Source organism: Hydra vulgaris, chromosome 15 (assembly GCF_038396675.1).
Source record: "Hydra vulgaris chromosome 15, alternate assembly HydraT2T_AEP".
NCBI classification, from domain to species: domain Eukaryota; kingdom Metazoa; phylum Cnidaria; class Hydrozoa; order Anthoathecata; family Hydridae; genus Hydra; species Hydra vulgaris.
Window position 1 is genome coordinate 42,186,111 of NC_088934.1, and position 23,637 is coordinate 42,209,747.

Genomic DNA, 23,637 nt, shown 5'->3' on the forward strand with positions numbered 1-23,637 from the left:
CAATTTAGAGCCCATTAGGTTTTTCTTTTATTTTTGCAAGGTAAGCTAAATTACATGAGTCATGAAGTAGATGCAGGAAAAAACTCACTATTCCAGGCATACCTGCATATCTAATACTATGGATTAATGCTGAAATCAAATATCATCAACGATGTCATATTGAAAGTACCATAGACTACCTGCTACACCACTTAATCAAAAACTTATTAAATGATTTATGTACTTTTGTCTACTATTTATTCAGTATTATATTATTAATGACAGAACTTAAAGACATAAACCCACAGTAATTCAAATAACTACACACACTTATACATACCTCCATGTGTGGGATGGTGATGCAATATAGCAGTAAGAACCAACAACAATATTTGTTGCATTAGGAGCTTCTATTCTTTGTACAACATGTCTTGGATTGAGAGAACAAATTTCTATATACTTAGGCAGTGCAGCAATTATATAAGGATGAATAAACTCCAACGCAAGAGGTGTGTCAGACCAGGTAACAGCAAGACTATCGGTATGTTCACCTTTTTTACTAACATGAAGAAACACTGTTACTTCATCTCTACATAGTGCTAATTCACCAGTAGGCACATTTGCAATTAATGGCTCATTCTTTTTAATTCCTGTGTCAAAAAGTTCTATTATGTCACCTAAACAAAAAATTTTAAAAATTTATAACAAATAATTATCAATGTCAATACTTTTATATTATAAAGAAATTAGAGATAAATATTTTTAAGCAATTAAATTATTTAAATTTTCTATATTTATATCTGTCTAGTGCTACCAATATTCCAAAAAAAGACTTGCCACTAGCGTTTCAATTTAAAAGTTACTATAATATAATATTATTACATTCTATTTAAATTTATTTAAATTTTATTAAATTTGAAGGGGCCCCTTAAAACTTTAATAAATTTAAAGGAGCCCCTTAAAGTCTGAATTTCATAGCAAAATATTTTTTTTTCTCAAAAAAAGTCAAAAAGAGTCAAAAAAAAAAAAAAAAAATCAAAAAGTCAAGCATGCGACAAGAGTTAATTTTGAAATACATTTTTGTTAAATAACGCATTGCACAATTTCTTATGTTATGTAACACTTTGAAATATTTGTTACAATTTTAATTCATTTAACGTTTGTTCATACATTAATTACCATAGACTTAGTTTCATAAACTACCGAAGGATCCAATATATGTGGGTTTTTTGAATAAAGCTTAAACCTTCCCTTGGTTAATAAATTCAGCAAATGCCAGCAAATCTGCCAAATTAAAAAAAAATTTTTGAAAATATTTCAAAAATATTTTTATTTTTTCTTCAGCTGAAAGATTTATTCAATAAATAGAAAATTGCCTGTATCATACAGAGGATTATTTAAAACAAAACTTTATTATTGCAAAACAAGCAACAAATATTTATAAAATGATCCACCTCAACTGATTCTTATCTACCTTACATCTACCTCAACTGATACTTATCTACCTTACATCTACCTCAACTGATACTTATCTACCTTACATCTACCTCAACTGATACTTATCTACCTTACATCTACCTCAACTGATTCTTATCTACCTTACATCTATTTCAACTGATTCTTATCTACCTTAAATCTACTTCAACTGATTCTCACCTACTCTACATCTACCTCAACTGATTTTTATCTATCTTACATCAACCTCAATTGATTTTTATCTACCTTACATCTACTTCAACTTATTCTTATCTACTCTACATCTACCTCAACTAATTTTTTAACTACTTTACATCTATTTCAACTGATTCTTATCTACCTTACATCTTCCTCAACATATTCTTATCTACTCTACATCTACCTCAACTGATTCTTACTACCTCAACTGATTCTTATCTACCTCAACTGATTCTCTTCAACTAAAATTAAAAATAATAATACTAAAAATAATAATATTATAGTCCTTAATAAAATACTAAATTTAGCTATTGACAAAATTGATTAGAGTAAAGAAAACAACAAATTTGAATTAAAAAAAAACAAAACACCAATGAGGATATCAAAGGCGATAAATGTATTTTTAATATTTATTCTGAAAAAACTTTGGTGATAAAAACCACATACCATCAACAGCTCAAATGACCTTAAGTGAAGAACAGACAACAAGCAAAATCAAGAAACTATGCAACTATTGTACATTGTTTGATTTTAAAAAGAACTATTGTAAAGCTATATAATATTTACTTTTTTTGTGCAACATATTTTGATAGAATTTATATTTACTATTTTTTAACTTTTGTTAAACAATATTGTACTAAATATAAACAATATCTTTTTTATTGATTGTACTAAAAATAATTATTTGGATCAGTTTTTATATTATTAGTTATTTGATAAATTATGTTAATTAATAAATTATGTTAATTAATAAATGTTAACGTTACTTTGCAATAGAGTATTCACAAATGAATATGAGGAGCTAGCAATCAAAATGTGATTTGTCACAAAAAATGAAAAATGATTTTAAAATTTATTTTTTTATCGATATACATATTTTGCTGAAGAAAGAAATTGATAAAATTGTGTTTTGTATTTGAACAAGTGAAATAAATTATGAAACGTTTGAATAAGTGAAAATATTATTCATTAAAATGCATTCTGTTCTTTATCATGATAACATCACAAAACGAATTTTTTGTCTGAAAAACCAATCACAGACAAGTGGAAGTCATTTTGACATTTAATAAAACATATTTTAAATAAATGAATCACTATTAAAGAAAAAAAAAATACTCGTGTAGGAGTCATACTATTTAAGACATCTGATTTTCAACTATTGTTGTATTAAAAAGATTTGAGCTAAATTTGACTGGTCTTTAATCGGCTTCATTACATTTTCTTCAGAATATTTTTAATCACATAGTATTTTAATTGTTCAGTGATGGATTCTCTCAAAATAAAAATAATATTGTAACAGGTACAATTATGTCATTTCTTTAAACTCAAAGAACATGCCTTATAGAAATTCATATGCATTTTCCAACACAACTGCATTCCTTTTTGCCAATGGAGAGTTTTTTGTAGACCAGAAAAATTGTTGTAAATTATTTGTTTTCAATTCAAAACATGTTTTGTCTATTTGATTTACGCATGTATTTTCAATAAAAAGTAAATAAAAAAATACAGACTAAGTTTATTGTTATTAATTTTATTCAGTAAAAATTTTTTATATAATTCATTATAACTTATTATGATCATAAATGTTTATTGTTCCCAATTCTAAATCTAAGTAACATATTACCTTTTGATTGTCAGCTACTCATATTTAACAAATCTACATTCATTATTAATATTAATTATGGACATTTTAATAGAAAACAATTCAAAATTTAAATCACCTCGCTACTAATAACAATGCAGGATCAAAACAATGCAGAGGTGAAGAAAAAATAATTTCGCTTGAGACCTGGATCAAAGTAGAGCTTTTATAAATATTGAATTTAGGAATAAATATCTGATACAACAACAAAAAACAACAACTTAAGAATAAAAAGAAACAAAATTTCACTATGTAATTATTGAAATTTAAATAAGTTTTCAGATGGGAATAAAACTTTCAACGCAAAAGTTTCACTATAACAACATAAAAACAAGGCTGGTAGGTAGTAAGTGGGGCTATGAGCCTGGCTAAATGTGGGGCTTTTTACAAACCCAACCCCAGTCCTGACAAAATTAGAAGCTTTAGCTGGGATTAATAGCCAGGGCTAGGAAAAAATTCATAATACATTAAATATTATAAATTTATATATATATTTATTATTTATTAAATACTGGCTCTAGCCATGGTCAAATATCAACCCCAGTTGCTTACTATAGTTAAGCAGTTAGGTCAGCCTAATACCATATTGCCGAATACCAACTCTAATTTTGAGGACTGGTAAATTAATAATTTACCAGTCCACAAAATAAAATACCAGTTAACAAAATGAACTTCTTAACAAAAAATTGATGAAATTCTAATGAACAAAAGAAAAAACTTTTTAAACCTTTAATGAAAATGAACTTTTTTTATTTCAACACAATTTATTTAATATTGACAATATAAAAATAATGACAATAAAAAAAGTGTGTATAACTGAATAACTAAGTACTTAAGACACTAAAAAAGAGAAAATTGATTCTTGTGGGTAAGTTATACTATTTGAAAATGTTTATAATGAGCATACCAATACGTTAAAGCAGTTATTCTTATAAAAAAACTATTCAGAATGGTATTAGGTTTAGATCTGAAAATTAAAAATAATTTTTTATTAAAAACACAATAACACTAAGTTTATTCAACTCCAAAATTATTTTCTAAAGTTCATTGGACATTTGATATTTCATGCAAATATCTATTAATAATATAAATCTTGGTTAATTGAAGTAATTGTTAGTTTTTTGAAATGTTTACTTGAAATCATTTAACAGAAATACCACAAAGTATTTGGAAAGCTGCTTATGTTAGTAACTTAAAAGACAAAGTCAACACCATGAGCTGTCAATACAAGTACCAAAATGAATCCTGGAAAAACTTTTTTATAGAAGGGGGAAAAAGAAGCACACTAGGATATTTTTTAAAAAAGATTTTACAGCTTTCATACTGTTTGACAAAAAGTTAAAACTTTCGCTGAAAAAGGTAATTTAGTTATTAATTCTTAAAAAAAATCCAAACTTGAGCTAGTTCAAATGCAGTTGCTTTTTTACCTGAAAAACAAAGCAACTCATTGTCCAAAACTACCCCACAAGAGGGTGTAGATTTGGACATTTGTAACTTAAAAATTCTGTTTTTACTGGTGTGTCTGTTAAAATTCCTTCCTTTTTTCTGCCTCTTGATTATTTTTTTCTTGGAGGTGCTTTCAGGTATTGTCTAATTATCTCAGGAGATACAATTGGTACAGAGGACTGTAAATTTTCAATAAAAACTTATGACAGCTCATCAGTTTTGTTTTTATATAAAATAAGTGATTCACTGTTCAACATAGCTGCTTCAAAAGAAGTATTTACCACAGAATGATCACTAACATTTGAAGTTTTAAAATCTATGCAGCTTTTTTTTTTTACCACATTTTTTGAACCCTGCTGTAATATTATTTAAGTTAACCCATAATTTACAACTTGATGATTCAACACATAGTTTTGTAAAATAGCTTCCTCTGCATAAATATTTGTTTTATAGAATATTAGGTAGAAAAGTTATCTTTTTTTGATATTCTATTAATTCTGAACATTTTAATTCTGTAGGCAAACAGAGCCCAAATACACCTGCAGCCTCTCTTACTTTCATTATTTTATCAAAAACATTTTTTCTTGCAATTATTAAATTATCTTTGTTTATAAATCTTTTACATTTCTTTTTATAATTGCACGCTATTTTTACTTGATCTAATTTTATTTGAAGATAAATTTGTTATCAGGTGTGCAACTTGTCCTAACATGCCCCATGAAAATTGTCCAATTCTGCCTTAACCCTGATCTCAGGAAACATTTTACAAAATTTTTACAAAATTACAAAATAACGTGCACCATGAAAACTGTTCAATTCTGCTTTAACCCTAATCTCAGGAAACATTTTACAAAAGTTTGTGAAGAATTTATGTTTTATCGTTGAATTTTTCATTCATGTCGCAAAACATATCCCTTTCACTGAAAATGTAAACAAAAAGTCATTGTACATTTGATTGTAAATCCTTATGCTTAAGAACTAAAAAAATTAGAAAAATTTTCAAAAATCATAAAACATTTGTAGAGAAGCGCTCTAACCGCTTTCGTGAAAAAAAATCCTGTGACGCTTATGTGTGAAAAAATTTAAATCGACTTATATATTAACTTGGTTGATGAGTTAGTATTTTTTGAATACTTTGCATTGTCCAAAACTACCCCTGTCCTAAACTACCTATTTCTCCCTCATGTAAAAGGGCTTGACAAAGTTGCATACTAAAAGTCATAAATTTGTTTTATTTATAGAAAACTGCTTTTATTGATAATCTTAATGCAATCAAATTAATTATCACCTATTACAAGCTTCAAGACCATAAGAGGACCAGAGAGCCATAAAAAAAACAGAAATCATTTTATTACACAAATGTTGCAAGGAAGTAAAACAACCTACATGGTCAACCTTAAAGTCATTTACATGTTGGTCATATGAAGCTATATTTAAATATATATTACAAAAAGTATGCTCCTTTGTGCGTTTTTGACATTTTAAACAGTCTTCAAGACAGCAGAGTCTTTTAAAAAACAAAAAAAAGAGAACATTAATAGTAAGCTTTGTGTCGTATTTTTTTCAATAAGTTAGTTTGCAATCTTTTGTTATATTTGCATATCTAATTGTGTTAAATTATGGTTCTATTTTAAGTGTCAATTGTTTTTTGAGCTTTTAATGTCACTTTGGTGAGTTGTTTGACTTTTTGGAGGTAGTTTGTTCTATACTTTAGGCTGCATCTGTAAAATTTCAATAATTTATTTTTCATAGAACATTTAGCATCCAAAATTTTAATGAATAAAATAAAGCATTTTTTAAAGATTTTACTTTATTATTTGATATTTTATATATCTATTTTTTGTAAAAATCAAATTTAAACTAGCATTAAATTTGTTTCTTTATATTTTTCGAATGTTTTGCTTAGCAAGTTCTTGCGCATTCTAGGTCATCTTTAAATATTGACTTTCTTCATGTTCTTTTCAGTAAAATTCTATCAATATATTACCAAAATATCTTTTTTTCTATTTTATAGATAAAAAGATACAAAAAGTATTTGTATTTATATTAAACTATTGTTTTATATTTATGCATTTTTTATTATTTATATACTTATTTGTTATTTATATTTGTGTATATATATATATATATATATATATATATATATATATATATATATATATATATATTCTTTTTATTTTGTGATTTATATTCTGGACTTTGTTATCAATAAATTAAGTATGTTTTGTACTATAGTTTGTTTATAATTAGATTTTTTAGTGTTGATTAGGTATAAAGTACAATATTTATTTATTTTTATTATAACATTTATTTTTATTAAGTAAATTTGTTGTCGGTTGGTTGCTGTAAGGTTGCTGTTGTCAAGTTTTGTTTTTTAAACCTATTAAGTGCAAACAAGCTTTTGATTTGTCAATTACAAGTTTTTTCAATTACTAAGTGTTGAAACATAGTTTTAATTTATTAAACTTTCATGATTTGAAACTTACTTTATGAATAATTGCTTAACAGTTAGGAGAAACGAAACTCTATGTAATTAGGGTAAATATGCAATTATATGCAATTAAGGTAAACTCTATGCAATTAAGGTAAAATATTTTTTACCTTAATTGCATAGTAACATCACAAAACCAGCTGTATAATTAAAATACGGATAAATAATTTATGTTATTTTATAATACCAAATAATTATAAACCACTTTTTAAGGTAATTTATAAATTATTCCAAGTTTTAAATTTCTAATTTGCATGATTTTTTTAGTGTGTAATGTTCAAACAAGAGCTTTAGAATTTTTTTTGGCAGTTCTTTTTTATTTTTAAATTAGTTTTTATGTTTAAAAAAAATATTTCTTTTTTTATTCAATTTATAACACTTTAACTATCACTAACACATAAACTAAAAAACAACACAATGGAGTCTTTAGAATGATTTCACTTAAAGCGCTAATTAGAGTTTAGTTTAGATTTGAAAAAGGGGCATTTATACACGTTAGATCCTAGTTCTAATCTAATCTGGTGCATATTAAATAAAAATATTTGACAAAATATAACATTTTCATAAAAGTTTCTGTGTCTTGTTTTTAGTCTAATCACTGTCTGTGGTAAAAGAAGTGTCATCCAACCCATCATCATTTCCATATGATAACGAAGATGCTGGTACATCACTTTTCTTTGATACCCAACTAGGCACGTTTCAGTCTGCCTTGATTGCATTGCGTTATTAATGCATCAGCATTAGTTTTATTCAATTACTAAGCCTTTAGTGATTAAAGCAGTAATCAACAAAAAATGACCATTTATGAACAATATAAACCAACATTTTGAAGATCACAAAAGCTAAATGGCTTTCCAAACTGTAATTAACTGAGAATTAACGTAATGTAAGAAGTGATATAGAGGGCTAAATAAAAAGTACTATGTCAATTTGTTGCAAATTAAATAGTTTTTTATGTTAATTTTTTATTAGAAACATTTAAACATTTATTCAATAGAAATTGCAGGAACTTGTTTGCTCCAAAATCAAACAATAATTAACAATGATTAGGAGATATTAATTTTAATAGATGTGCATGAGTTCAATGAGAAAAATTAGAAAAGAAAAAAAAAAACTTTGTAATAACTTTTTCTAAAAGTTTAATTGCATTTACTACTTTATCGCAAACTTTTCTTAATGTTTTAAGAAGAATTTTATTAGAATAACCTTTCTTATGCAGAATATTTGTATAAAAAAAGACAACATGCTGTACCAAAGAAAACATCATTCAAGGAAGTGTACAATTAAACTATTAAAAAAAATAACTTACCAAAAAAGAAGAATAATACTTACCTATAAAGGAGAATAATACTTACCTATAAAGGAGAAGGAGTCCAATATCATTGGTTTTACTGTATATATACTTAATAAATGCATTAAAAAAAAATTAAATGTCTTGAAAAAGTTTTTTTTTATTTAATTGCTTTGGTTAGGCAATTCACTTTTTCAGAAACATCTGATATTTGATTGTCTCATTTTGAATTGTTATAATACACCCTTATGTCACATTATCTGATCAAGATGTAGAAGTTGATCAACATTAAGCCTTTAAGATGATGAGAAATAAAAAGTTCTTCTGCATGTGTTAAGAATAATAAAAATATATGGCTATTTCCATGATGGAAGAGATAAACTTCGTGTTTAAAAATATCTTTTTTCAAAAAGTTTTATTTCTTTAATTATAGTTTAAACACCTTAAAATTTTTGTTAAAATAAATTTTGAGTAGAAAATGTTTGATCCGAGTAGATAAATTTGATGAATGTTAGCAACTGTTTGTTCTTTTTATTATTCGAAAAAGTGAGTAAAATTTGAGGGCGAGTTATTGCAATATTTTAAACAAAACAAATCCATATTTTTGTTTAGAAAGAATCTTTGAGATTACATATATGTCTTAAGTAAAAAAACTTTTACTCTTTAAAAATAATTCAAGTGTTTTTTTGTCACATACACATCTGCAAAAATTACGTTATGCCACCGAACTAAAAGCTAAAAAAGTTTAATTATCGCAATGAAATTACGCTTTACGGCGAGGTTTTTTTAGAAACTATATATTTTAATGTAAACTTTTAATTACTACTAAAAAAAAAATTGGTCAAAAAACATTGTATTCACATAGTTATAGTTTAAAAGCTGCTGCGTCACTGAACCGACAGGATAATTAGCGTTTTATAAAATAGCGGTAAGGAAGTCAAAATATCATCCAAAAGTTCAGATTTCGTTGTGGGTTTTCAAATTTTTCAAATTCGAATAGATTTTTGCATTTTAGTATTGTGAAGGACTATTAGTAAATATTAGTAAACTTTTGGATTTATGTTAACATTTTCTTATAAAGTTGTAAATTTTTAAGAAATGGAATCAAAATTTGAAGTAAAAAAAAAAACATTATGCAGAATACCAAGCTAATTATGTTTCTCGGAATGCTGATAAAAAGAAAGAAATGTCCAGAGTTAGATCTAAGAGATATCGAGAAAAATTGAAAGCCGATCCTAATAAAAAAGCAGCTTATGCTGCTAAAGCAAAATTAAGAGTTTTAAAAAGTCGCGCTTTAAAAAAAAAACTTTTAAATAAATATCAAAGACCAAGCTCAACTTTTAAAAAGTTCAACAAAGAGGAAAAGCATTGAAAAAAGTTTTAAAAGCACCAACTTCAAGGAGAAATAATCTGAAATTCTTTCTATTCTTTCAAATAGCTCTGCTTGTAAAGATAATTCGGGGCTACCTCCAGCATATTCAAAGCTGTATGGTCTTTCTGAAAGCGATGTTTTAGCAGTTGTAAACTTTTATAATGAAGATGAAGTTTCCCAAATATCACCAAACAAAAAAGATGTCACTCGAATTCAATTATCTGACAGAAAAGCAAACAGTATTCAGATACGTCATTTATATTATATGCTAAAAGAAGCTTTCGAGTTATTCAAGGAAACGCATCTGCACATAAAAATTGGACTCAGCAAATTTTGCGATCTTTGTCCACGCAATGTAAAATCAGTTACAAAATTTCCGCATAATGTTTGTGTTTGTAGTTTGCATGAAAATATGCGATTTGACTTAAATGCATTAACAAAATCAAGTCAAGCGCCTTCAATCAAAGTTGGATCTGAAATGATAAATAACTTTGTTTGTGAACCGTACACATACGATTGCGCCTATGACAAATGTGTTGCATGCAAAGGTATGAAACAGTTCGACAAACACTTGCAAACTGTTAATACATTTGGTTTCGAAGTATCCTGGGACGAGTGGAGAAAGCCTGAAACTAAAACATATGCAAACATTGAAAAAATTTCAAAAAAGTTTACTGTAGCAGAATCCATTCAACACATATCAGCGATGCGTGATAAGTTCGTTAAACACGCATTTGTAAAGAAAACCAATCAACAATTTTTAATAAACTGAAGGAGGTTTCGATGAGTGTTAATTCTGAAATTGCGGTAATCCAAGTTGACCGGGCTGACAACGCTAGGTGTTTCTATCAAAATGAGCCACAAGCGTCTCATTTTAGTCAAAATCAAGTTTCTATCATGACCCTAGCAGTCTGGAACATTGAGTTAAAAACATTTGCCATAGTTTCAGACTCAACTGATCATACTAAGTCTTCCGTTATACCATACATTGACAAAATCCTTCACTTTATTCCTAATCAAGTCAAAGAAGTACACATGTTCAGCGATAATGCCACTTCTCAGTTCAAAAACAAAAGCATTATGGCTGCAATGGTTGTGTTTGAAAAACGCTTTCATAAAAAATTCTTCTGGCATTTCTTTGCAGCGATGCACGGGAAAGGAGTGGTTGACGGAATAGGAGCTACTGTTAAACAAATCGCAGCCCTGAGAGTTAAAACTAGTCAATACGAAATCAGGTCAGCAGCAGATTTTGCGTAAGCATTACAAGATTTGCAAATATCTGTAATTCACATGTCAGAAAACGATACAAGACAACAAAAAAATGAACTTGGATTCATTTCAATTTTAAATTATTCAAGAAAAATCTAAGGTATATCAAAATCACATTATTTTTATGTTCAGAATGATAACGTTGTTCTGATGCTATTTTCACCTGAGTATAATTTAAAATAAATTAAAATTTATTACAAATTAACAAAACTTTTTAAAATGATTTTAATTTCGTCTTTTTGTTTTGACACTGAAAGTTGCATCACTGAACTGATAGTTTTTTTTCTGTAAAATAAAACGATATGAAAAATTTATTGTTTGTGGCTTTTTTTATGACTACCTTATTGCCAAATGAATAAATTACAACAAAAATCTCTCCGCATGATGCGTCACAGAACTATGGAATTGGCCATATTTGAATTCATTTTTTACTGAAGTATATCATTGAAAATATATAATCATTGTTTACAAAAGCAATAATTTGTTCATTTATCAGTCATTTATTAAAACATAAAAATCTTATCTGTTCGACAAGCAAATAAATAATTTATTATTTATGTTTGTATGATAATAAAATAAAACACAATAAAATGAAATATAAAACAAAATACTTAAAAAAATGATATTTTATTAAATGTTTAAACTTGTATTTTATACTTGACTTCTTTTCTTATATTATTGGGCAGATCATTGCATCTTTATAACAATTACTCTTTTTGGGAAATTTAATTGGACTATTGGTAGTCTTATCACATGAAGATTGTTCTGGTTTCTTTAGCATGGTAATTTATTTCTGAAAGTTATAACAAACATTAAAAAAAAGATGAATATGTTTATTGATTGTGAATTCTTTATCAAGCATTGCACTCTTCTCTCAATAAATACAAAGTTACTGCATTCACATTATTATCAATAAATACAAGCTTACTGCATCGCCACCACCATCAATAAATACATGCTAACTGCACTGCTATCGCCATTAATAAACACAAGCTTACTGCATTATTATCACCATCAAAATACAAGCTTACTGTATCATCATTGTTATCAATAAATACTTATACATTGTTATACATAAATACTTATACATGTTATACAATATTATACATAAATACTTATACATTGTTATCAATAAATACTTACTGCATCATCATCATCATCATCATCATCATCATCATCATCATCATCATCATCATCATCATCATCATCATCATCATCATCATCATCATCATCATCATCATCATCATCATCATCATCATCATCATCATCATCATCATCATCATCATCATCATCATCATCATCATCATCATCATCATCATCATCATCATCATCATCATCATCATCATCATCATCATCATCATCAATAAATACAAGCTTACTGCATCGTCATCTTCATTAATAAATACAAGCTTACTGCATTGTCATCATCATCAATAATTACAAGCTTACTGCATCGCGAGCTGTTTAAAAAAGACTTATACTGTTTTTTCTATTTTTATAAGAAAAAAAAGCTTCATGAAATTTTTCTTTTGTATTAACTTTAACAGGATTATTAGATTTTAGTCTATATTGTACGCAAATTACGTTTTTTATTTTGTGCTGTAAATTGTGCTGATGAATGATTTTGTACATAAAGAGACTTTGCTGCACAAAGTAAAAAACAAAAGGTGTGCTTACTTTGTACGCAAATTACGTTTTTTATTTTGTACGCTGCTGTAAAGAGACTTCAATGATGTGAAGTTAACCATGATCAGTCCATGTAAAATTTCAAAGCAAATTTTTTTCTTTAGAATTTTTCCCTAGCATTTTTACAAGTTAACATAAAAATTTAACAACTAATATTGTTAATAACAAGCTTAAAATGCTAAACAAGCTTAACAAAGTAAATATCTTTGTGAGTTCTTCAAATTTTGCTTGAGATGAAAATGAAACATACGAGCTGTAATAGTGAGAGATTTTAATGCGGTCATTAAAGTTTATTTTGGAACAATTATCTCTCTTTGTGTGGCTAAATAAAGCTTTAATTTGCAATTGATATAGAGCTAAAACCAAATGTGTGTTTTTATCATTAATTGTTGCTAAATCACATGTTCTACCCAACAAACTGAATAGATGTGCACCTTCAGGGAATAAAATATTGTTGACCTTATTGATTTTCACTATGTTCTGCTTGTAACGAATGATCTGTTTTAAAAATGTTTTTTTTTTTTTATATTGTCAAGTGTGAAATTTAAATTTTTCAAAGAATAAAGAAACATTAAATTAACACACACCTTATTGTAACTCAATACTCACACCTTATTGTTGAGTTACAATAGGGTGTGAGTTACAATAAGGTCTGATAGTGGAAAACAGTATTTATGAAAATGATATATTTTTTAATGGTACAGATATTAGATTTTTGATAAACATCTTCAGACGCTCCACATTTTCCTTTTAATTTTTCTCCTAGTTTTTGTATTATTTTATAAATTCAGACACAGGCTCCTTTAAACAAAACTTAGACACTGGGTATATACAAATACCTTTCTTGAGTTTGATGCATGTTTGATTTCTGCATTGAAGATAGTAAGCTTTTCATTTAAAATAACCTTTCAGAACTAGATAAAATTTTTTACAGTAGCGAATGTTATTTTCACAATAAAAACGCTGTTATTTAAAATTTAAACAAACCTGTTTTGATCAAGTTAAATATTTTCTTTTTATTATAGCTCCCATTAACGGCTGTGGTACTCTGATTTTAAGTGACTTTTAATTCAGTTTGACCTGATAGATGAATATATTTCTTTTCTGCTGTCTCTGGTTTTTCTACAGTTCACAATTTAATGTTTAAATTCAAGTTTGAAGCATCTTTGGCATCTTAGTAAAAAGCAATTCTTCCAAATCTTGCCTCCCCCATCACCCACTTGGCTAAATAAATCTTCTAAGTTTTTTTAACCACACTTGACACTAATTACACAATTCAAATTATATTTAACTCCATAATTTTTCAGAAAAAAAAAAAAAAATGTTTACAAATTAATCTTTTCACAATCAAAACATCTAATTATAATCATTTCCATTATCACTTGTTAAAATAGATAACTTCATATATAACAAATTTTTAAAATTTGTTATTATGAAATTATCATTTTAATTTTAACATTTTTTAAAAATGTTAAAATTATATATATATATATATATATATATATATATATATATATATATATATATATATATATATATATATATATATATATATATATATTTATATATACATATATATAAAATAAATTAAGAATTTCCAACATCAAAACAATCATATTTCGAAACTAGGCAGAATTGCACCAAATGTGTATTAAGTAATATAGTTTTTCATATTACTGGATTTACTAAATTTTGGTATTAGCGAGACACCATGGTATTATTGACCTAAGATACAATAACCATTTAAAACATTTTTGAGGAGATTTGGAAATTTGAAAAAACATAACAGAAACAATCTACTTAATAAAAAATACTCTTTTTTTTTTCTCTTTTTAAACAATTTTTTAATTGCTTAAATTAAACGGTTTTTTACAATTTTGGTTTTTTATTTTTTTTAAAACCTAATTTAAACAATAACTATTAATTGGGAGTTTTTCACCTCCCCAAGGCCCAGAAGGCCACTACAGATGAGGAGGCTACTTAATTGTGGTTATAACCCTCTCTCAACTCTATAACTCTGAAACACGAACCTTGACGAAGAAGGCTGCTACGCGGAGAAACAAGTTGAGCGCGGTACTACCAGAGACGTGGTGGGGATCAAACTCGGAACCTCTCGCTTATGAAGCGAGCGCTCTACCACTACACCACTACCGCATTAACTTTATTTTATAACCTTATTTAGCATAACTTCATTAGTAATAAGATAGTGTAGCGTTGAGATGCCTTATACATAGTGTAGTATCTATTCTATCGTGAATTTATTGATAAACGCAGCAGAGTCTAAATTATTTTTCTAAAATTCAAGTCAATTTAAAAAGTTAATTCAATGTAAAGTTAAATTGGAACAGCAGCAGCATTCAGAGTGTACATACATCAACTGAGGGTTTATGTTTGGCTAGGCACTCTATTAAACAAAAAAAAAATTATTCTAGATTCAAAAAAAAAAAAAAAAAATGGCAACACAAAATTGAAAATCCCTCCGACTTGTTACGAATCATAAAAAATAGGCGACCCCTCCCCTCCCTTCCCACTTTCTTTTGCGTGACTAAATTTGTGTACAATGCCTAACTTCACTTAAAATATTAGTGAAAACTGTTAGGAAACAAAGTTATAAAAAAGCGTGACTTTTTATAAAATTAAAAAATTAAACTACACCTTTTGTGATGTTAAATAATATTATTACGTAATAATTATTTTTACTCATTAACATATATGTCTTAACATGTAGCAAATTACAATACTTAAAAATATATATATATACTTATGCAAAAGTACACATTTTAAAATGTACTAAAAAATTAAAAACTATTCAATTACAGTAATGTAAGTAAATGCAATTCGTTACTTTCTACCACTAATTTCAACCCAAAACAAAAATCAAAAATTGTGTTGTTTTTATTTCCAAAATTGGAAATGAAAACAATAAGTGTATCAGGTAGTATACTGGAACTTGCTGGTTGTAAACTTGCTGACAACTTTAAATATCTTGGTCATATTTTGTTTTTTCATTTTTATTGTAATTATTTTATTTAGAACTTAACTAAAACAATTGTTTTGCTTTTTTATTTTAATTATTTTGTTGTTAGAAACTGAAATAAAATGTTTGTATTTAGAATTTAAATAAAACATTCCTTATGCCATTTTTATTTTGATCATTTTAATAAGAATTACAAACAATTTATTTTTTTGTATTATTTAAGATAAAATTTAATAAAAATTATTGTCGTTATTTTAACGAAATTTTGTAATCAAGTAAAAGTACTATTGAGTAAAATTTTACTCAAGTTACAAGTTAACGTTACCTGTCAAAAAGTTTAGTATATTAAATATGTACTCAGAGTAAAAAATTTACAAAAAAACTACTCAATTACAGTAACGTAAGTAAATGCAATTCGTTACTTTCTACCACTAATTTCAACCCAAAACAAAAATCAAAAATTGTGTTGTTTTAATTTCCAAAATTGGAAATAAAAACAATAAGTGTATCAGGTTGTATACTGGAACTTGCTGACAACTTTAAATATCTTGGTCATATTTTGTTTTTTCATTTATATTGTAATTATTTTATTTAGAACTTTTGAATATTTTTTAAACTTAAACTTTTAAATATCTTGGAACTGGCTGACAACTTTAAATATCTTGGTCATATTTGTGAAAATTGGTCTATCAGATAATATGGGTATAAAAAAAAGAGATGAAAAATCTATATATATATACTTAACTTACTATTATATACTTAAACAAATATGTCGAGGCACTTTTAAAGGTGCTTAAACCTAGTTATAATAAATTTATTGCAATCATGTATTGCATATGCTTATATAATGCTTTCTGTAAAACAATTTTAACACTAGAACATTGTAGAAGCCCTCTGAGGCAAACACTTAAGGGATAAACAGATTCTATCTATTGGCCAGCCGCACACCCCTTCTTCATCCATTAGGCTGGCGCAGATGCATTATTAATACATTGCTCCAGCTAAGGGTTTTGAATGCTGGATTGTCTTGACTCAATGCACGGGTTTTGCTTGTGTCACTGTTTTTATGACTAGGCAACTCATTCTATTATCTCCTAATGAGGGTACAGCTCTAAAACTCAGTTTTATGGTTCTGAGGCCAGCTGCTGGACATGTTTCTTGAACTCTGTGGTAGCTCACAGAGAGGCTAATTCCATCAACAGCTGAAAAATATCAAAGTATTAACAATGCCATGTTGCGCATAGATGGTGTCCCTATTTGTACTTTTGGTGTGCATTGCCAAGGCGACATTTGAAGGCCTTTGTTACGGCTTAGGGTTTATTAATAGTAATGAGGCAAATGCTTGGGCTATTAAACAGTGTACTGAGTACTATCTATGCTCTAAGTCATGTTCGTTAACAAATTTAAAAATAAATAAAGTACCAAAAACTATAAAACACAAAAAACTATTTTCATCACCAAATTCTCTAAACCTATTCACTAATATTCGCGGTCTTCGAAATGAACTTTTCTTCTGTTGAGTCTTATCTCTTGCAAAGTTCACCAGACCTACTTGCTTTTTGTGAGACTAATTTGAGTTCAGCCGTCTCATCTTGTAATCTTAGTGTTGATGGTTATCTTCCTTTAATTCATAAAAACTCCAATAGTCAAATGCTTGGCCTATGCATTTATATTCGTAAGAATTCATTCATTTATTGTGAAACTAGGTCTGAATCCGCAGACTATTCTTTCATATGCTTTCGCTTAGCACCACTTCACTTTATCGCCTTTCTCTTTGTTCTATGGCTCTCCTTCATCCCAAGACTGCACTCTTTTTATTGTTACTTCTGATGAAATTGACAAAGCCCTTTGTCTTTATCCATCAGCCAATATTGTTGTTGTCAATGACTTGAATGCTCATCACACTGAATGGCTTGGCTTTAGTGTCAGTGACTCTGCAGCCATTAAAGCCCACAACTTTAGCCTTTCTCAATCCCTAACTCAATAAGTCAACTTTCCAAATTGCTTTCCGGACAACCCAAATCATTTACCTTCTCTACTCGACTTATGTCTTGTTTCTGATCCTAGTCAGTGCTCAGTTTCTCCGCATTTACCCTTAGGTGCTTCTGACCACAGTTTGATCTCTCTAAAACTATTATCTCATTTTTCTTCATTATCTGAATCCCCTTTTCATCGTACCTCTTACAACTACCTTAAAGCTGAATGAGATTCTTTTCATGATTTTTTTCGTGATGGTAGAAATCTTTCATCTTTCTGCTGCCAAATGTGCTTCTTAAATAACTTTGTGGATTCAGGCAGGCATTAAATCTTTTATTCCCTCTCATGGATTCCAGGTCAAGCCTTACTCTTCTCCATTGTTTTCCTCACATTGTGATGCTGCAATTGCCAATCGAAACCATTACTTTCATATCTATCAGCAAAACAATTCTCCAGAAAACAGAAGTCTATTCATTACTACTAGAAACCATTGTAAAAAGATTTTGTCTAACGCCAAAGCCCGCTATTCTCAGGTCATGAAATCTTGTATTTCATCACAAAAATTAGGCTCTCGTGACTTCTGGAGTATCTTTAATAGTATCAATAATAAGGGCAAAGCTGTAATTCTACCTCTCTTATATGGTTCAGACTTTGTCACCTCACCTAAAGACAAAGCTGAACTGTTTGCTAAGAACCTTTTTTTTGCTAAGAACTAGTTGCATTCTACCTGATATAGCGGTCAAACAAGTTGATCCATTACTTGACATTCGTATCACTCCAACTTGTGTATCTAAAGTGATTTCCTGCTTAGACTCTTCTACAGCTTGTGGCCCAAACAACATACCTGTTATAGTCTTGCAGTAGCGTTCTCCAGAGCTGTCATCGATACTTTCAAAACTATTCAGCAAGTCCTTATCAGTGTCTTGTTTTCCTGCCTGCTGGAAAGCAGCATCTGTTATCTCTATTTTCAAAAACTCTGGAGAGTGATCTGATTTGTCTAACTACCAACCTATTAGTCTTCTTCCTATCATAAGCAAGGTTTTTGAATCTTTAATTAACAAACATTTAATCTCTCATCTTGAATCTAATAACTTACTTTCTGATCATTAATATGGTTTTCGACCTTCTTGTTCTACAGCTGATTTGTTAACAGTAATAACCAATAGGTTTTATCGTGCATTAGGTAAAGGCTCTTGACATTTCTAAAGCTTTTGATAAAGTTTTGCATGCTGGTCGTCTCCATAAGCTTTCTTCTTACGGTGTATCTGGTAATATCTTTAAGATTATTGAATCTTTCCTTTCCAATCATAGTATAAAAGTTGTCCTCAATGCACAGCACTCTTCTTCTTATTCTGTAACTTCAGGGGTTCCTCAAGGATCTATCCTTGGCCCAATACTCTTTTTAACTTACATTGGTGATATGAATAGTGAGAATATCTAGAATATATGAAGATATATTCCAGATATTCTCACATCTAAGCTGGCATTGTTTGCTGATGATACTATTATCTATACATGTCATGATAAGAAGCTATCACTCTCTGATTGCTTGGAGGGGGCATTTGAGATTGAAAAGGATCTCACTTCTGCGACAGCATGGGGCTCACAGCGGCTGGTGAATTTTAATTCAGGTAAAACTAAATTTTTTTCAGCCAATCGTTATTGCAATAATTTAGATCTTCCTATCTTTATAATCAGTAATGTACTCGATGAGTCAGTTTAGACAAGGTGCAAAAACTCATTGTAACTATAGTTGGACCTGCTCTTGTAGCCAACCTCCAACCATTATCACATCGTCGTAATGTTACTTCTGCTTCTCTTTTCTACAAATACTATAATGGGCACTGCTCTAAAGAGCTAGTGTCTCTTGTGCCAACTAATAAAATTCACTCTCGTGTTACTCATCATTCAATTAAGTTTTTTCCTTTTTTGTGACTGTTCCTAAGTGCTCCTAAAACTCTTATTCCTCTAGTTTTTTCCCTCAAATATTGAAAGCGAAGATGTTAAAAAAAAAAATTACAAAGTGTTGCAACCTTTTTGGAACTCACAAAAAAAGTAAAAAAAGAGCTATAAAAGGTAATCTCACATTTATTATAGTTGATACATTAATAAAAAGAAATAAATATACAAAAAAAATAATGTATATGTAATGACAGGTTAGAAGTTCTGCAGCAAATGTAACAAAAAAGCAGTGGAAACTGATGAAGTTTTTAGTTCACAGGAGGTATGGTCAAAAAAGTAAGAAAAAAGGTCGAGTTTGATACCTACGTAGAATTGGGATTTCACCAGTCAAACTATAGACAGAGTTGCAAAAATCGTTTTATTAGACTATGATATTGATGAAAACAGCACAATTTCTAACGATAAATTAAAAAAAGATCATAATCATTTTAATGTTTGATCAAAAATAAAATTTCTGCTTGTCATGCTTCAATCAAAAATAAAATTTCTGCTACTGACTCTCATCTCCATAAAGTGCAAATGTCAATACTTGCACTTGAATCATGAATATGTAAAAGATAAATTAAATTGGAAACCCAATTTCTCCAGAAACAGTCCAGTTTTTCAGCAATTAACTTTTATCAAAATGATGAGTTTTCAAGAATTATGCCAGGAAAAAGAGATTTTGTTATTATCAAGAAAAACCAACATGTTCAAAAAATGTTATAACTTCTCAATCTGAATGAATTACATGTTGAATTTAAAAAGGACTACCCTAATGTCAAGGTCAGTTTTTCAAAGTTGTGTACTTTGAAACTTAAGTGGTGCATTACAACATAAAAATTTTAATTGATGCAATTAAAGGTTAAAAATGGTGGTATAAAAGTTATAAATATTTTATGAGTTAAACTGTGTTTTCTCTTGAAAATGCAGAGTGTATACTGTACCAATATAAGCTATACCTTGGTATTCTACCATTGAAAAGTTGTTTAGTGCACAAGATTATAGACCATGAGCTCGAAGAACATGTAGTATTCAAGAAATGGCAGAGTACTGACTGTACGACACTACTGTTTCAATCAATGCCACTAGACGAGTTTGATGATTTCTTATTTGACTTTAAAACCTTAAAAACTCTATCAATTTTTTTCATCACAGTAGAGACTTTAATCTAAATGCTGAATAGGTGCTTTTTTCTACCAGACATAATAAAACCCCCTGTGATGGTATTGGTGGGACTTTTAAAGGACTAGTTTGTCAAAAAAGTATAATGCTTACGAAGTTTTAAATACTATAATGGACACTGCTCTAAAGAGCTACCGTCTCGTGTGTCATCTACTAAAATTCATTCTTGTGTTACTCCTCATTCAATTAAGTCTCATCACTTTTCTGTGACTGTTTATAAGTGCTCCAAAAATTCTTATTCACCTAGTTCTCTTCCTTGAACATCAGTTCTTTAGAATTCCCTTTCTTCATCTTATTTTCCTGATTCATAAAATTTGCAATCTTTGGAATCATCTGCTAATCGTTATTTTATAAACTTCCTCTTTTCTCTCCCAGTAACTTCCAACTCTAATAGTGGTTGCTTGCAGCCTTGTTAAAAGTAAAAATGTAAAAAAAAAATTAAAAAAAAAAAGTCTAAAACAAGTAACTAATGGGTATATTTTGGATATTAACTTCATTTAATCTTTTTGTAAAGCCAAAAATCTAGTTAGGTTCAAAATTTGAGGAAAATCATCTAACCAATATAAAAATGCCCGAGATGCTTTGTTGTCTCTTCAGATAACCAAAATTATTCAAAAATGCTGAATCAGCACTATTTCAACTGAAGATATCTACATTTTTAGCTGAAATTTTTGATGTAAAATGAAAGCAATTCTGAGACGTTGGGTGGCAAATTTTCTTTTTTTTTGTGGACAATTTTATATGGAATGATTCTATACTAACTTTTTACTACTCAATAACTTTTTAAAAATAAAAAACTATTATTAGTTGCAAAGCGGCAATTACAAATTTAAATAGTAATAACAAAATTTTTTTTATGTATTTTAATTCATTTATACAATAGTTGAGAAAAGAAATAAATAAATTTATATTAAAATTTTTTTTTAATTTAATATTTAATTAGTTAAACTTAAAGTTTAAAAAAGACATTCCATAATAAATATACATAATATATATACATAATATATATACATAAAAGAGCAAATTTTTCAATTGAACTTGCTTTGCATTAATTTATTATAATGCGATAGTTTAAAAAAGTAAATGCCCTTAAAAAAAAAGTTTATTTTTTAAAATATTAAATTTTATGGCGTCAAATTCACATTAAACTTTTTTTAATAACAGTATACATAAATAAGATTAAAATTTTTTTTTTTTCAAAAGGCTAATCATTCAATAATAAGTTAATTTCATGCATGCAAACAAGGAATCATATAAATGTGTAATAAATAGAATAAAATAATAATTCTTAAAAAAATAGCTCATTATGAAAGATCACAAAGTTATGATAAGTTGGAATCCTATTAAACATTAAAACATTCTATAATTTTAGCATACTATGAGAATTAAGCAATTAATTAATTAAGAATTAAGAATGAAAACTAATATCGAAGGTTAGTGTAAAATGTAAAAGCAGTAAATTAAATATTATAAGGTATGCAAGAAAACACAAACAATACAAAAAAGCAAAACAAATGAATATAGTTCAAGATTGAACATATGTTACCTGTATCACATCTCATTAGAATATATTCTTTCCTCATCCCAACACAAATGTAGTCTCCAATCCAAGCAATTTTCTTTGGAGTTTCTGGAAAATTTAGCTCTGGATGAAGATCAGAAAATTCATTTTTATTCCAATAAAATGTCTGAACCTTTCGAGATGTAACGATGCCCAAGCGAAGCATTTTAACGCCATTATCTACAGCATATAGTTTGACCCCTTTACTTTTTGGAAACTGAAATTTCAAAGAATATGAATTTGAGTCATGGACACTAAAAATTTCATCAGAGAGACTGAAAATTACGCCAATTTTTTCATAAATATTCAGCTGTTTTACAGCTTTTTTTCCGAATGTTTTGTTGGATCGACTAAAATGCACTTGGAATTTTTTACCTGCTTGCGATACTTCTTCAATAATGTTATAAACTAGAAGATGACCTTCTTTGGTACCTATTAAAAGTTTATCTCCTGATGTTGCAATTGATTGGATAACAAGAGGTAATCGCTCAACAACTGGATAACAATCAAATGCAGTGTGCATGATCTTCTAAATATTATTTCAGGATAATGAATTTACTGCATACAACTAAATGTATAATAATAATATACAGCAAAGTAGTATACATATAAGTGTGTGTGTGTGTGTGTGTATATATATATATATATATATATATATATATATATATATATATATATATATATATATATATATATATATTTATATATATATATATATATATATATATATAAATATATATATATATATATATAAATATATATATATATATATATATATATATATATATATATATATATATATATATATATATATATATATATATATATATTGTTAGTGCAATCTACAAATAGAGTGCTCAGTGTTCTTAAAAAACAGAGGAAAAAATAAATTAGTAAAAACACTTATCTAACTTCTGTCTTCAACAAGTTGTTTCTTGATCAGTAGGTTAATCAGGAAGATTTTTTCAATAAGTTCATCAGGAAGAAATTCATTTTCCTGATGAACCTACTGATGGAGAAACATCTTGCTGAAGACAAAAATCACATAAATGTTTTTTTTTTTTTTTTAGATTATTCCTATCTCCAAGGCCCGAGGGGGGCCACTTATAATCTAACCTTAATTTTGTCAGTTGATTTAAGTTTCTT

The 23,637-nt window shown here is 27.9% G+C and overlaps 1 protein-coding gene across 1 annotated transcript in view; it reads right to left on the reverse strand.

Annotated features, from left to right (window-relative positions):
- LOC100204511 (vam6/Vps39-like protein) overlaps positions 1–23,060 on the reverse strand; it is a 49,107-nt gene extending 26,047 nt beyond the window's left edge. The window contains exons 1-2 of the mRNA XM_065820229.1: positions 22,477–23,060; positions 320–656 (exon numbers count right to left, since the gene is read on the reverse strand). Of these exons, the coding sequence (XP_065676301.1) occupies positions 320–656; positions 22,477–23,014 (875 nt within the window). The 5' untranslated portion in view covers positions 23,015–23,060. The remainder of the gene's footprint in view (positions 1–319; positions 657–22,476) is intronic.
- Between the last annotated feature and the right edge of the window lie 577 nt (positions 23,061–23,637).